Below are 17,590 nucleotides of genomic sequence, written 5' to 3'. Positions count from 1 at the left end.
AATTTTAAGAACTTATACCATTGTATTTTTTAAAATTTCAATCAAGCCTTTTTTTTTAAATAGTTTTTTTTTCCTAATTGTTTTTTGGTCAATCAAAACATGACAATATTGAAAAAAAAAAAATAGTGCATAAGAAGTTTTACATTTTTTCCAAAAGAAAAAAAAATATTCAAAATGTAATGGAAAACTTGAAAAGAAAAAAGTAAAAAATCATAACACATTTAAATACCTAAACATCGAATAGATTGAAGAAGAAGAAATGTTGAGACAAAGCTAAAAATTGTAATGAAGGCTTCAGAGAATTTACATTAAAGGATTAACTACTACGGGGGAAATTAAGTGTGCAGAGAAATCTAGGCTGTTATTGTTATTATCATCATCATCATTATTATATCAGTTGAACACTTAATTCTTGGTTTCAGGGTTATTATTTTAACAAATTTATGAAAGATACAAATAAGCTAATTTATATTATTTTATGTGAGAAGAAACTAAGAAAATAAGCAGAAAAAAAAGAAAAATGTAAATTAAAAAAAAAAAGGAAAATATATGTATAATATAGAAATTTAATAATTTGTATTGACAAGAATACCATAATTTAATTAAAAGAAGTAATATATAACAAGAAATTAAAATTAAAAAATACAGGATTGATTGCTAAATACAAATTTTATTTTATTAATGTAACTGTGTTTCATAGCTAAGAGAAAAAGATTGTCTCTGCTCTGCAAAATTTATGAACTCATCAGGAAAAGAAGGAAAAAAACAAAAAGAGAAAAAAAAACAATGGAACAATTTTTGTCTCATGCCAATGAGCCAAAGCCTAAAAGTAGTCTAGACATTAGATATCTGTGACAAATGTGAACTACATTATTAATAGAACATCACAGAAATGACTAGTAGAGCTATCAGTATGAATAAGCATGTCAAAAGCCTAATGATCCAAACTAGCTTTGAAGCTGTTGGGATGTATAGTGTGCTGCTGAGAGAAAAGCAGGAAGAGAATGTTTGCACCCAGAGGCAGATGTTGGTGTTAAAAGGAAACATCTGAGTCTTGACAGGAGCAACATTAATCCAGTTATGTGAAATACAGCCTCAGCAATTGTCTTCCATACCAGCATGTGTGACTTTCGAAAAGTCAAAATCTTCCCCAGTGGCTCGTTTGAAAATATCCAAAACATCATTACATGTAGTTTCAAAGTGAGTGGTGGCATCGTAGTTCTTGGAGATGAAGAGCTGGAAAAACAAACAGAAACCCAATAAGCATCGATATTTCACAATTAATACATGTACATACATATACACACACAACACACATCTACATGGATGTAGGTTTGATAGAATCCAATGAGCAAAAGCACTGCTTTAATCTTTAATGTATGCTTTGACATGATTGTCATGGTTGGATCATCAACATCGTCGTCGTTTAACATCCGCTTTCCATGCTAGCATGGGTTGGACGATTTGACTGAGGGCTGGTGAACCAGATGGCTGCACCAGGCCCCAATCTTGAACTGGCAGAGTTTCTACAGTTGGATGCCCTTCCTAACGCCAATCACTCCGAGAGTGTAGTGTTTTTTTTACATCCCACCGGCATGAGGGCCAGTCAGGCGGTACAGGCAACGACCACACTCGAATCTTTTTACACATGCCACTGGCACAGGTGCCAATAAGGCGATGCTGGTAACAATCACACTCGAATGGTGCCTTTTACATGCCACCAGCACGGATGCCAGTTAGCCGCTCTGGCAACGATCACACTCAGATGTTGCTCTTAGTACCCTACTAGCACGGGGCTCAAGTGCCAGTAAGGCGACGCTGGTAATGATGCCTTTCCTAATGCCAACCACTTTGTAGTGCATATTGGGTGCACTTCTTTCGAGACATTGGCACCTCATGAAACAAAGAAAAAGACACAGCCCTTCAACCATGCAGGACAAGGGGAGGTGGTTTTATACTAAGTATTGAAAGGCTGAAGTATAATAGGACAGGCACAGGTTTCTTGCTGTAGAGGAGATACGTGGCTACCCTACATTACATAAGGGTGGGTGGGAAGAAGATGTTAGTGACAAGGTGTCACAGCATTGAGTTATTGGACAAAGAATTAGAAAAAGGGTGTGGATAAGTTGATTAAAGTATTGAAGAAGAGGGAGAGATAGTTAGAGATGAGGGTAGAGGTGAAGAGAAGGAATAAAGGGGAAGGTGTGGTCAATGTAAATATCAGTCTGGGCAGATGAAGGTGAAAGATATTTTATGAATATAATACACAAGGTGACATGATAACACAATTTATCAGTCCCGATAGTTCATCTATCACACTGGTTTACTCATTTTGTTGTAACCTTCTTTATTTACATAATATAGCACAGTATAACAGTGTACCCCACCCTCTCTCTCTCTCTCTCTCTCCTTTAACCTATGCCAGCATAAAGCAGGACTGTTAAATGATAACGATGAGCACATACATACGCTACATCACAATATCTCTGCAAGAAACAGCAGCCAAATGACCCTCAAATACTAATCTGCCATCTTAAAGAAAGAAATGCTTAAATGTACAGGATAAAGCAATACTGAATATGACTGTTGGTAGAATGGTCATGGCTAGAATACAGATCAAACAAATGCTCAAAATTCTATAAACTCTGTAAGACAATACTAATGGCATTGGAAACCCTTTCATCATCATTACCATCATCCTTCCAGGAGCCTTTCCTGTCACCAACCTTCAGCTGTTTCTAAACAAGGAAATAATCCATATAGCCATGGAAGATTAGAAATGAACGATACAAACACACACAATCATATTCACAGCTACCAGTTCAACAATTCATTGTATTTGGAGCTTCTCCATCATTGTTTCATTTAATGTCTGCTTTCCATGCTGGAATGGGTTGAACAGTTTGACTGAAAACTGGTAAACCAGGGAGCTGCACCAGGCCCCAATCTGATTTGTCATGGTTTCTACAGCTGGATGCCCTTCCTAACACCAATGTCTCTCAGACTGCAGTAGGTATATTTTATGTGCCACTGACCCAACACCAGAATCGGCCATGACCACGGTCCCACTTGGCTTCACAGGTCTACACAAGCACAGTATATCGCCAAGGGTCTTGGTCACCTGTCACTGCTTCCATGATGCCCAATGCAAGAATGGTATTTTTTACATGCCACCTGCACGGGTGCCAGTTAGATGGCAACGGCATTGGCCACAAAAGGCGGTGAACTGGCAGAAACGTTAGCACGCCGGGCGAAATGCTTAGCAGTATTTCGTCTGTCACTATGTTCTGAGTTCAAATTCCACCAAGGTCGACTTTGCCCTTCATCCTTTTGGGGTCGATTAAATAAGTACCAGTTACGCACTGGGGTCGATGTAATCAACTTAATCCGTTTGTCTGTCCTTGTTTGTCCTCTCTGTGTTTAGCCCCTTGTTGGTAGTAAAGAAATAGGCATTGGCTACAAAATTAAAAAGGTAAATCAATGTCTCACTTACCCGATTTTCTGTACCATCATCTATTGGTTCTAAAAGATCACTGATTGATACAAACCTAGGGGAAGAAAATTAAATTCATTATAGAGAATGCTCTTTAAGGAATTTTCATCCGACAAAGTGGAAATTAAAGACCATCTCTTTCACACACACACAAGAGGAGAAAATAAATGCCACTCACTTTTGTTTGATGGGGCCGAGGAGGTTCAAACCTATACTAAGTTCATTCTCAGGATTGTCAGTCTCTACGGTTGTGCTGACAATGGCCAAATAGAAATTTTTCGCTGCGACATTATGTGCATAAGAGACACAACAAACATAAATATCTGTTTAAAGAAAGGAGAAAAAAAAAGAAAAGAAAAAAACCATAAGACAAACCAATAAACCGTGGTAAAAAAATACATTTTATTCCATTCTTTAATTTAAAGATACAGGAATGTCCCTGTTACATATATATTCGTTTGAGAAACAGATTGGGTTTATTTATATTTCTGAAGAAAAAAAAGATACCCTTCCCCCCACCCCTAACCCTAAAACAGATTGAAATGCAATAGATCGATACTAGGGTCATAATTATGGGTGGACACTAAAGAGGGAACGGTTTTGTTATCCAGCTCTGTTTATGAGTGACCCCTCAGTTTATGGCCACAGGGTATCTTTTTTCTCATAAAAAACAGGGACATTTTCATATGACGCTGCCATAAAATGTTACGGCAGAAATCGTTTTCACCTCAATACAAGTCATTGATTGGTTGAAATTGCTGAAATGCAACAAATTAAAGACCTTACAAACTACAGAATTTTCTCAACAAAGCCAAGAGAAAAAGATGTTTTATAAACACATTCTACCAATATATGAAGTTTAAAATTTTTTAGTTACATAGAAATTATTTAAAAAATCTGCAGGTCAAAGTGAAAAGATCTGCAAATTGACCCCTAGGACATTCTTTGTAAGCCTAGTACTTGTTCTATCGGTCTCTTTTGTGAAACCTCTCTAAGTTTTGGGGACGCAAACACACCAACATCGGTTGCCAAGCAATGGCAGGGGGACAAAGGCAGACATGCAAACATACACACACATTTATATACACGATGGGCTTCTTTTCAGTTTCCATCTACCAAATCCACTCACAAGGTTTTGGTCAGCCCAAGGTGACAAACAGTGGGACTGAACCCAGAACCATGTGGTTGGTAAGCAAGCTAGTAAATTTATATTACGGGTTTCTGTGGCTGATAGGTATTAATACTTTTTTAGATTTTAATTATTTCTGTGGTAAAATAAGCATTTTCACATCTAAAAATTAATGAATGAAAATGCAGTATAGTACCGCACTGTATAACACATTAATTAAAATATATTAAAAGAAAATTCATAGAGTACCGTAGATGGGTAAATAAAGAATCGCACATACTGGATGGAAAACGGAACTTGGGAGGTGGGTGTGTGGTGTTGTTTGGCATTTAAAATGAAATAAGTATATACAAGTGGAGGCGCAATGGCCCAGTGGTTAGGGCAGCGGACTCGCGGTCGGAGGATCGCGGTTTCAATTCCCAGACCGAGCATTGTGCGTGTTTATTGAGTGAAAACACCTAAAGCTCCATGAAGCTCTGGCAGGGGGTGGGGCGGCGACCCCTGTTGTACTCTTTTGTCACAACTTTCTTTCACTCTTTTTTCCTGTTTCTTGAGTAACACTGCAATGGACTGGCATCCTGTCCAGCTGGGAGGAAGACATACGCCACAGAAACCGGGCCCATGAGCCTGGCAAGGCTTGAAAAGGGCGCATAAATAAATAAAATATATACAAATTATAAAAATTATAAGAAAAATATACAGTACAGTAGTGGTTCAACTTCATGGAATTTCAACCATCACGACAGTTGCGGGATTACTGTATATTTAACGGTTTTGTTTCAATTGAAATACATGGCTTTTGAATTGATTTTAAATGAAATAAAGAAGCTATAACAATAACATAATTTAACTGGTGTCTGAGGCTTTAATTTGTGTCGATCTTCAAAAATTGTTATTATTTGCATCATATACAGTACTTCAATAGCTTACAGGAAAGAAAAAAAAATACAGATTTGTTTGTTCCGTTAATTTCATTGGGAACAAAGATTTAACAACAACAATAAGTTTTGTATTCAGTTTGTAAGATTCTTGAAGTGAGTTGAAACGAAACTTGTGTCTTGGAAGGATTGTTACACCAAAAATAATAGAAGTGGTACTGAACCAGTGTATGTGTTCTGAAGTTGGCATAATATGAACCTCCCAAAACAATAAAGACAAAAAAAAGTGTGGGCGTGTGAAAAACAGATATTTACCATTTTGCCTGTTCACCTGGGATTGTGGAATGATTATCTGACATGATAAACTATTCTCTGTATCAGGAATACCATGATCAAGAATGCAGATTGCTCGGACAACCTAGACAAGAGAAAAACAACATAAACTGTAATATATATATAAAAACAGGGATACATATAGTCCCTCCCTCTCTTAATTCGTTATCACCACCATTATCATTTAACATCCGTTGTCCATGCTGGCATGGGTTGGACAATTTGATAGGAGTTGGCAAGCTAAGAAGGCGGCGAGCTGGCAGAAACGTTAGCACACCGGGCGAAATGCTTAGTGGTATTTCGCCTGCTGTTACGTTCTGAGTTAAAATTCCGCCGAGATCGACTTTGCCTTTCATCCTTTCGGGGTCGATATAATCAACTTAATCCCTTTGTTTGTCCCCTCTATGTTTAGCCCCTTGTGGGCAATAAAGAAATAAGGAGTTGGCAAGCTATAGAGCTACACCCAGCTCCATTTGTCTGCTTTGGCATGGTTTCTATGGCTGGATGCCTTTCCTAACGCCAACCACTTTACAGAGTGCACTGGATGCTTTTTATGTGGCACCGTCACAAGTACCCTTTATATAGTACCAGCATGAGATTCTGTTTCAATGATTCGAAAATATATGATTCAACTAAGACATTAAAAAAAAGAAAAACAATTTCTCTGTAACCCTTTAGCATTAAAACCAGCCATACCTGGCAACCAAATATTTTACCTGTTTTTATGTTCAAATCAGGCAAGTCTAGCCTCTCACACCTACCCTACAATATCATTCTAAAAATATGCAATCACATCACTGAAATCTCAAAGCCACAAGACAATGCATGATTAATCCAAAACAATGTGATAAATAAGCATCACATTTGAATCCTAGTCTGAATCCTAAAGGGTTAATTATGTAGGGAGTGTTTATATTTCACACAACTAACTGAAAAAAAACTTATCTAGAGAAGGAAAGGCAATGAGCTGGCAGAATTATTACAGTACAGGGAAAGATGCTCAGTGGCATTTCTGCTGGGCTTATGTTCATCATCATCAGCACGTAAAAAGCACCAACTGATCGTGGATGATGCCAGTGCTCCCTGGCTGGCTCCTGTGCTGGTGGCATGTAAAAAGCATCATCCGAACATGATCAATGCCAGTGCCCCCTGACTGGCTCCTGTGCCAATGGCATGTAAATGGCACTATTTGAATATGATCGATACCAGGCCCACCTGACTGGTGGCACATAAAATGCACAATCTGAATGTGGCTGGTGCCAGTGCCCCTGACTGGCTCCCGTGCTGACGGCACGTAAAAAAGCACCATCGAAATGTAGCTGATGCCAATGCCCCTTGATTGGCTCCTGTGCCAACAGCATGTAAAAAGCACCATCCAAACAGGATTGATGCCAGGCCCATCTGACTGGCCCCTGTGTTGGTGGCACATAAAAAGCACCCACTACACTCTTGGAGTGGTTGGCATTAGGAAGGGCATTCAGCTGTAGAAACTTTGCCAGATCAGATTGGAGCCTGGTGCAGCCATCTGGTTCGCCAGTCCTCAGTCAAACTGCCCATCCCATGCCAGCATGGAAAATGGACATTAAAACGATAATGATGATGATTATGATCTTACGTTAACTTTTAAGTGTCTCAATTATCTCCCTTTAGGCTGTAATTATTTTGAATGGTGAATTTGTTAACTCTGGCCTGTATGAGATAAGGACAAACTATTTATTACTGTTACTAAATTTTCTACAGACATCTTCACACTCCATGACTACCTTTGAAATCAATCAGGTACCGAAAAAGGATTATGGATTATTTTCCCTGTTTTTTTTTTTACTTAATTTTTGAGAGCATCCAGGTTCATTTTTAGTATTATCATTTGTGAGAGCAGTTGAGTATATTTCAGACATCTCTAGCTAATCATTGAGAGAACGTTACTGTTGCCGTGGCAGAGGTTTGTGCTCTGAGTGCTCTTGTTGTTGTTGTTGGTATTATTATTATTCTGTTTGACTTTTGCATTACATTTGCACAAGCTGGCTCCAAGTCTCACCCAGAGACCTCAAGAGACAAGTTGGAAGTTCATGTTGGTGTTATGCCTAGGGTGCCATATATTTGGTTTTGTACTTAGTGTTGTACAAGTGAATGTCTTAAAAAACCATATGAAAATTATGTTTGTTTTAAAACTTGAGATTACATAGAAAGTATTTTGCGTAGGATATGAGCAGTTCCCATGAGCACTATCTTTTGAATTTCTGCCATTTTTGGGTTTCCTGGTATCTGAGTTAGGTAACAATCAGCCCCTTTTGCTATCATTCCCAGGGCACCTATGACAACAGGTATTGTTTTAGTTTATTATTATTATTGAGGCAGTGAGCTGGCAGAATTGTTAGCACACTGGACAAAATGGTCAACAGCATTTCTTTTGGTTTTACATTCTGAGTTGAAATTCTGTTAAAGTCTTGCATCCTTTTGGGCTCAATGAAATAAGTACAAGTTGAGCACCAGGGTCAATGTAATCAACATAGAACCACCCCCACTGAAATTGCTGGCTTTGTGGCCCCTAATATGTATTAAGTCTGGCACTTCATCGGTCTATTCTTGCCTAGCTGCTAATTTACAGGGACATAGAGGTAAGTGTTTGTTAATAGCTGACCGAAGCCTTGTGAGTAGATTTTGTAGATGTAAACTGAAAGAAGCCTGTCATATACATGTGTGTGCATGTGTGTGTTTGTTACACACCTCTGCTTGACAACCAGTGTGTATCCTTGTCTTGATACCATGCAGTGGTTGTAAACAAATGTTACCATCTCACAAGTGATTTTGTACATTCCCAGTGTTTTGTGAAAAACATGTCTGAACAATATCCCTCGCATGGGAAGAGGTGAGGATTGGTGACAGGAAGGGCATCCAGTCACAGAGAACCTCGTCGTTCATTGTTTAACGTCCACTTTCCATGCTAGCATGGGTTGGACGATTTGACTGAGGGCTGGCGAACCAGACAGCTGCACCAGGCTCCAATCTTGATCTGGCAGAGTTTCTACAGTTGGATGCCCTTCCTAACGCCAACCACTCTGAGAGTGTAGTGAGTGCTTTTACGTGCCAGTCAGGCGGCACTGGCAATGACCTCGCTCAAATCTTTTACACAAGCCACCGGTACAGGTGCCAGTAAGGTAACGATCACACTTGAATGTGTCTTTTACGTGCCACCGGCACTGAGGTCAGATAGCCGCTCTGGCAACGATCACGCTCGGAAAACCTGCTTCAACAAATCTCTTGTGACCCATGCAAGCATGGAAAAGAGGATGCTGAAACAATGATAAAGATGACAATGGATGTTTAAGAAATTATAGACACTTACATTACTATTATGTATTTGTTTTGCAAGACTCCTGATGTGAAATCCTGTGTTTGTAACATACTGTTATATTTGGTGATGGTCATCTTTTTTGTCAAATAACCACACGCACTATATACTCCTTCTTCACTTCACCTTTATTATCATCATCATTATTATTATTATTTTTTTTAGTGTCCTTTGTCTGAAATCTTTCATCACACATCCTGTGACCTCTTCAGCAACTCTCCATTCCACGTGTCTCCTCCTATTCTGTTTCAGTCCATTTTGTCTTTCTCAGAATGTACTAAACAGAACAGGTGCATACACATGGGATGGAGAGTCACTGAAGGAGTCACAGGGTGTGCAATGAAAAATTTCAGACAACCAACACTAAAACAAGAATAATTAAACCTGAAGTGAAGACTAAGTAATTAGTGCATGTGGTTAATTAGCAAAAAAGATGACCATCCCTAAATATAACAAATTACTATTATTATATGATAAAGTAAAATGAAATAAAAGAAAACTCACCTGTCCTTGCTTTTTACACTTCTCTGGAGCATAAGACGGATCACAGATGACCATTTTACAATTAGCTACCTGTCCTTGCGATTTCACGCCTACAGCTTTACCATCTTCAAAGATCAGTTCATCGACTGGTTTGTCCAACATGTAAGTTCCACCATAAATTGCACTTAATCTGGGAAAATAATCAAGAAAGACAATTCTTTTACTATAGTCCCTTGCTGACCAAAGCCATGTGGGTGGATTTGATAAATAGAAACTGAATGAAGCTTGTCATATCATCATCATCATCATTTAACATCCGCTTTCCATGCTAGCATGGGTTGGACGATTTGACTGAGGGCTGGTGATCCAGATGGCTGCACCAGACTCCAATCTTGATCTGATAGAGTTTCTACAGCTGGATGCCCTTCCTAATGCCAACCACTCTGAGAGTGTAGTGGGTGCTGGCAACGGCCACAGAAAAATAGTGTTTTTTTTACATGTCACCTGCATACCAGCACAAGTGCCAGTAAGGCGATGCTGGTAACGATCATGCTCGAATGGTGCTTTTTACATGCCACCAGCACGAATGCCAGTTAGATGCTCTGACAATGATCACGCTCGGATGGATGCGAGTCAGTGAATTTGATTTCGATTCCAAATTCACTTGCCTCAACAGGTCTTCGCAAGCAGTGTCCAACGAAGGGATATATATATATATATATACATATGTAAAAAGCACTATCTGAACATGATCAATGCTAGGGCCAACTGACTGGTTCCTATGCCGGTGGCATGTAAAAAGCAACATCTGAACGTGGCCAATGCCAGCACCCAATGACTGGCTACCATGCAGGTGGTACGTAAAAAGCACCCAGTTCACTCTTAGAGTGGTTGGTGTTAGGAAGGGCATCCAGCTGTAGAAACATTGCCAGATCAGACTGGAGCTTGGTGCAGCTGCTGGCTCTCCAGACCTAAGTCAAACCGTCCAATCCATGCCAGCATGAAAAACGGACGTTAAACAATGATGATGATGTAGCACTGGTGATTGTGTCACATTAAAAAGCACTAGTACTGGTGCCACATAAAAAGTACCCAGTACACACTGTAAAGTGGTTGTCATTAGGAAGGGCATCCAGCTGTAAAAACCATGCAAAAAATAGACAAAGGGAGCTTGGTGTGACACCTGGCCTTGCCAGTTGTTGTCAAACTGTCCAACCCATGCCAGCATGGAAAACAGATGGATGATGATGATTTCTTTATGCATGTATGTATGCACATCTCCTCATCTTGACATCACATGATGGTTGTAAACAAACATCACCATCATACAAGTGACGTGGTTGGTTTCCAGTTTTCCATGGAAAACATGTCTGGCCATGAGAAATATTACCTTATTTGGATACATGGCAGTTGCCAGTGCCGCCTGGCCGGCGTCCGTGTCGGTGACACATAAAAGCACCAACCAATCGTGGCTGTTTGCCAGCCTCCTCTGGTCCCTGTGCCGGTAGCACATAAAAAGCACCCATTACACTCACGGAGTGGTTGGCGTTAGGAAGGGCATCCAGCTGTAGAAACACTGCCAGATCAGACTGGAGCCTGGTGCAGCCTCCATGGCTTACCAGACCCTGGTCGAACCATCGAACCCATGCTAGCATGGAAAACAGATGTTAAACAATGATGATTGGATACAGTTGAGGGTTGGCAACAGGGAGGGCATCCAACCTAAAAAAAAACTCCATGTGACCCATGTTAGCAAGGAAAAGTGGATGCTAAAAAGATGACGATGACAAGGATGAATACAAAAGTTAATGGGAATGTTGAAGAGTGTAAAAGAGAAACTCACCGAGCAAATCCCTGTGGTAACTCTCCAAGACCATATAATGGATACAAATAAGGAGATCTTCCAAAACGAGATAAAGAGTCACTGTAAAGTCTGCATCGTTTTATGGTGTCAATAGCAGGTTTATTCATGTAACTAAATTAAGACGCAAAAAGAAAATGAAAGAAGTTAAAATATATACATAAAAAAGATGCATGTGATAAATTTAAAAGCAAAACGATACTGTCCATTGCAAACAGGAGTTTTATTTAAATCTAGCCTTAATTCATGTAAAGATTTTGGCTTTTAACTCCTTCACATTCAGCTTGTCAAATTCGATAACAAAACAGAACTCCATGCCTTCAAAAAAAGCAAAAAAAAACGAGAGTATGAGGGGCCAGATCTGGCCAATTTGATCACAAAACGGTCAGAATATTTGGACCAGTCATGGTTGGTTTAGAAACTACTAAAGGGTTGACTAGCCTTGATAGGGTAACATTTTCAAAAATAAATTTAAAGATTTTCAAATTCTGTGAGGTAATTATTTTTCATCATAGGTTGGAGGAGCGTGGTTGATGCCAGTACTGCCTCACCCACTATACTCTCGAAGTGGTTGGTGTTAGGAAGGACATCCAGCTGTAGAAACCTTACCAGATCAGACCTGGTACAGCCGTCTAGCTTGCCAGTCCTCAGTCAAACCATCCAACCCATGCCAGCATGGAAAACAGACGTTAAACATCAATGATGACATACATATATGTAGTTATGTATAAAAAGGGTACAGAGTAAAGACTGGTCATGAGTCCAGGCAGGGTTGTTTTATGGAAGACCAGCAGTCGCCCATGCATACCAGCCTCCCCTTTCCACACCACCAATGTTTTCCAAGGGAAAGGCAAAGGGGCTGATACTGCTTGGCACCAGTGGCGTCACAACTCATTTCTACAGCTGAGTGAACTAGAGCAACGTGAAATAAAGTGTCTTGTTCAAGATCACGACACACAGCCCGGTCTGGGAATTGAATTCACTATCTTATGATTGTAAGCCCAACGCTCTAACTACTGAGCCAGGTGGTTGAGTTGTTAAGAAGTTTACTTCCCAACCACATGGTTCCAAAGATGCCAGTGTGTGGCATCTTGGGCAAGTGTCTTTTATTTTAGCCCCAGAACCACCAAAGCTTTGAGAGTGGATTTGATAGATGGAAAACGATCCCATTGTGTGTGTGTGTGTGTGTGTGTGTGTGTGTGTGTGTGTGTGTGTGCAAAAGCATATGTTGTCCTGGCATTGTGTGATTGTTGTAAACAAGCATCACTGCTAGGCAGGTGGCACTGGCGTCGACTACGCTCAAATGTTTGCTTTTCATGTGCTGTTGGCACATGTGCCAATCAGGTGGCACTCGCATCAGCCACGACTGCAATTTCACTTGGTTCAACAGGTCTCCACAAGCACGGCACATTGTCCGACAATTGAAGGGTGTTTTTAAATGGGTCTATTATGCGACACTGGCATTGGCCATGACTACGATTCCACTTAGCTGGCCAGGTCTTCTCAAGCACAGCATATCTCTAAAGGTCTCAGTCACCTTTGTTACCCACTTTGTCAAAATATACCAGGCCATGGGGAAATATTTGCTTGGAAACAGGTGAGAATTGGCAACAGGAAGGGTATCTGATCCTAGAAAATCTGCCTCAATAAACTCCATGTGACTCATGCAGGCAAGGAAAAGTAGATTATATGTGACTGAGTGTGTGTGTGTGAATTTTGGTGCGAGTATGCCTGTGTAGTTAAGAAATTTGCTCTCGTTTCAGCCATACTGAGTAGTGTCTTGGGAAATGTCAGGCTAACAATGCTTTGTGAGAGAATTGGGCAGGTGGAAACTGAAAGAAGCCCATTGTGTGTGTGATCTGCAGTGCTCTACAAAAGAAAAATTGTGTGGCATCAATGCTTATGAAACCAGTGACAATGACATTTCTGGTCAACCAATCATTTGCAAACTCTGCATTTTTGAATTTCTAAGGAATTAAATTTACTCTGCAGGAGAAAAGGGTTGCTGACAAGAAAAGCCTCCTCCAGCCATAAAACTCTTGAAGTTATATACCTCCCTGTGTAGGCATGGCCAACGTGGAATGGCAGACATTAAACAACACACAATTCTTTCTTTACAGACAGCAAAAAACTTGAAATGTCTTTGAGAAGAAGCAAATATGTCTTCTTTTAGATTTCAACTAAAATATTTTAGGCTGCTGCATTTGATGGCACATAAGATGCGCCCTACTAACCCATCCCACCTCAGATTCTATACGCAAAAGTTCCTTAACCCTGTTCGTGCCATTGCAGGAATCGCCTTGATACTTTCTCTACAGGATTCCCATTACAGTGGTAATGAAGAACTCGCATAGATAAAAAAGATAAAATACTAAGAAACAGATAACCAATCATGTTGCCACTCTGTTCAGTCAAGTGTATCCATGACTCATTGTTAATGGTGCTCCCCATAGCTGCTTGCTTCTGTTTTTAACCCTTTCGTTACCAACCCAGCTGAAACCAACTCTGGCTCTGTAGTACAAATGTCTTGTTTTCATAAATTTTGAATTAAAATCTTCCAGCAAACCTTAGTCACAATTTATGTTCCTAACAGAAATATGGTAACAAAAGGGTTAGAATATATAATAGAACAACAATTCTTAACTCTTTTGATACCAACCCACCTGAAACTGCCTCTGGCTCTGTAGTACAAATGTCTTGTTTTCTAAAGTTTTGAATTAAAATCTTCCACTAAACTTTAGTTACAATTTATGTTCTTAATACTAGTTGAATGATAACTAAGTATGATAACTAAATTCTTTGTTATATTTCAAATTAATTGAAAGAAACACAGAACATCTCAAAATAAATACAGTAATGAAAGGGTTAATTGGAAAAAAAAAAAGATCCTGTGATGAACCCAGCGCTTTGCCAAATGAGCAAGGCCTAGACTTTTTACAGGCGAGAATATTAGTGGTGATATATATTCTTTGAATAAATAGCAGAACATGAGAGTGATGTAGACAAGGAAACTGGTGAGAGATAGGAGGGTGAATGAATACAGTAGTTGAAGAGATAGGCCTATTGTTGTTATTCTCATGAATATTTTTTTGTGATTCTGTCCATTAGTTTGCTTGTAATTGTTACTCTTGGGCTGTGAATGCAACTATTTCATTTTTTTGCTCAGGAATGTCAAAAGCACCCACTACACTCTCGGAGTGGTTGGTGTTAGGAAGGGCATCTGGCTGTAGAAACTCTGCCAGATTGGAGTGGAGCCTGGTGCAGCCTTCTGGCTTACCAGTCCTCTGTCAAACCCATGTCAGCGTGGAAACTGGACGTTAAACAATGATGATGAACCTAGGTGGAGGGTGAAAATCAGATGCAGTTTCCCAGGTCTGCCAGGGTTAATACACTAAAACATTTTTCCCTGCATATGTACTGTTGAAATTGGAGTGCATCTAATATGCCCTTTAATCTTTTATGCCATCAAATGCAGTAATTAAAAAATTAAAAAATCCTTCATGATGAAAGTTATATACAGAGAAATTATAAAAATTCAAAGGGTGCAAGTTTTACAAATAAATTTCTACTTACGTATCATTTAAATAGAGAGATAAAGCATGTCCAGTAAAGTCTATAGTGCTGCCGTCCAATTTATAACTCTTATATAATTCCTCTGATGTTGTCGATTCAGGGTTTATACTGCACCAGGTTGAGGGATCATCTTCATCAAAATCCTGCACAAACTGTAAAAACCTACGGAAGCGACGTTTTTCAAACAATCCTAACAGAGCTGGAAAAAAAGAAACAAATACATTTATTTATATATATGATATACACACACACCAATATAACATCCAGAAATTTAGAGAAATACTATTTGAAGCATTCGACCAAGCGTATGACTGGTGCAAAGCTCCAACCAGATGGAAGGTGACATAGTGGTACACAGAGTCATAACAGCAAAGAGACCAGCTTGGATGATTGGAAGCAGCAGAAAATATGTATCAGATAGGAGCACCAACTGATCGTGGCCGTTGCCAGCCTTGCCTGGCACGTAAAAAGCACCCACTACACTCACTGAGTGGTTGGTGTTAGGAACACTGCCAGATGGTGCAGCCTCCTGGCTTCCCAGACCCCAGTCAAACCGTCCAACCCATGCTAGCATGGAAAGCGGATGTTAAACGATGATGATGATGAGGGGAATCCTATCCTCGTTGCTGAGGATCAGAGACCATGAACACATACACCATCACTCCCCAAATGATTCCAGCCCATTGACCCAACCTCCTGATGCCATGCCCCACAATATAGCAGCTTCTGCTTCTTGATATTTGCCAAGAGTTCTCTTTCCATGAGACCTGACTCATTTGTTTCATTGTGCCATTTGCTCTTAGAGTCCTACTTTCATATCCATACAATGCAACAGGTATTGAGTGATTTTAAGGTTTTGTTCTTTGTCTCCTGATACAATATCAAATAAGTAATTAAACAAATCAGAATTAGTCAATAACCTACCTAAGGACATTAATATCTGACAGATATTAACATATTTTGGTTGATATACCCTCCAGCATTCATCAGGTATCCTGGGGAAATTTTGAACCTGGGTTCTCATTCCTAAGGTATTTTTCTGATATTATTATTATTGTTCAGGTCACTGCCTGGAATCGAACTCAGAACCTTGGGGTTAGTAGCCTGCACTCTTAACCACTACGCCATAGAGTGAATTTTAGAGCTTATAAATCTAATGGCTTTCGCCATGATAGATCGCTAGCCACTAAACTTTTTCTATTTTCTCTCCCAGTTTATTTCTGTGTTCCTTTTCTGTTGAAGAGCGTAAGCTCGAAATGTAAAAGACTTTCTGAATTCCCGAGTGTTAAACTAATACATCTGTTTGTTGTTTACACACCTGTCTTCGTCTTTTGTTTTTTTTTGTAAATTCTCACTAATATCCGTCAAATGTAAATAATGCACATAATTCCTCATCTCTCAAATATAGAGCTGTAGAACCCACTTGAGTTTTTCTAAAATGCAAATATTGAACAGATTAGCACAATTACAACAGAAATGTTTCTGAAAGACAATTTACAAGAGAAAGTCTGAATACTCACTTGAACTTAAAGCTTCCCTTTCTGAAGCCGGCACTTTATATACCTTTCCACCTCTATATACAAAGCTACCTTCAACTGATTTGAACTCTAAATATCTAGTAACACCAGTTTTTATTAAAATCTTCACCAACTGACCTAAAGGAAAAATTAGAAAGAATATTTAATTAAATATTGGGAAACCTACCTTTAAAAAAAGCAAACATTTATAAAACTACAATCAAAAGTGCTTTGTCATATAACTGTCGAATTTTCTGTACAGTTGTGGCTGTGCAGAAATAAAGACATAACTGTGTAGTTGAGAAGCTTGCTTTCCAACCAGATGGTTCTGGGTTCAGTCTCACTGCTTGGCACCTTGGGCAAGTGTCTTCTACTACAGCCCCAAGGTGGTCAAAGCTTTGTGAGCAAATGCAGCAGCCAGAAACTAAAAGAAGTCCATCATTGTGTGTGTGTTCCTGTAAATGAGTATCACTGTCATACAAATGATGTTTGCTTCCAGTCTTCCATGAAGAACATGTTTTGCCAAAGGGAAACATTGCCTTGCTTGGAAACAGATGAGGGTTAGAGACAAGAAGGGATCCAGCTGTAGAAAACCCGCCTCATCTGACACATGCAAACATGGAAAAATGAATGTTAAAAAGATGAGGTTTTGCATTTTGTAAATTTAGATAAATGCCCATCTTATTTTTAAAATTGAAATAAGAGTGACAACCGCCTACTATGAAAATGTATTATGGGGATACTATTAGCAAACATTTCCATTCTTAACATGTTTCAGCGGAAATGAACATGAATATTCTGAACAATATTGTATTTCATCATTAGACAACGACTCCTTTCAGACAAATATGTGTTCATAATATACTTGATTCACTGGGGGAACTTTTGTCGAGATTTCGTGATCGTTACCAACGTTGCCTTACTGGCACCTGTGCCAGTGGCATGTGTAAAAAGATTCGAGCGAGGTCATT

The 17,590-nt window shown here is 39.4% G+C and overlaps 1 protein-coding gene across 1 annotated transcript in view; it reads right to left on the bottom strand.

Moving 5' to 3' along the window:
• Positions 1-73: 73 nt before the first annotated feature.
• LOC115212195 (rab GDP dissociation inhibitor alpha) overlaps positions 74-17,590 on the bottom strand; it is a 65,919-nt gene continuing 48,402 nt past the window's right edge. Inside the window, exons 4-11 of the mRNA XM_029781036.2 lie at positions 16,623-16,757; positions 15,103-15,301; positions 11,512-11,643; positions 9,690-9,858; positions 5,816-5,918; positions 3,672-3,816; positions 3,494-3,548; positions 74-1,236 (exon numbers count right to left, since the gene is read on the bottom strand). Of these exons, the coding sequence (XP_029636896.1) occupies positions 1,096-1,236; positions 3,494-3,548; positions 3,672-3,816; positions 5,816-5,918; positions 9,690-9,858; positions 11,512-11,643; positions 15,103-15,301; positions 16,623-16,757 (1,079 nt within the window). The 3' untranslated portion in view covers positions 74-1,095. The remainder of the gene's footprint in view (positions 1,237-3,493; positions 3,549-3,671; positions 3,817-5,815; positions 5,919-9,689; positions 9,859-11,511; positions 11,644-15,102; positions 15,302-16,622; positions 16,758-17,590) is intronic.

Source organism: Octopus sinensis, linkage group LG1, assembly GCF_006345805.1.
Source record: "Octopus sinensis linkage group LG1, ASM634580v1, whole genome shotgun sequence".
In the NCBI taxonomy this organism is placed as follows: domain Eukaryota; kingdom Metazoa; phylum Mollusca; class Cephalopoda; order Octopoda; family Octopodidae; genus Octopus; species Octopus sinensis.
This window is presented reverse-complemented; position numbering and strand designations above follow the sequence as displayed.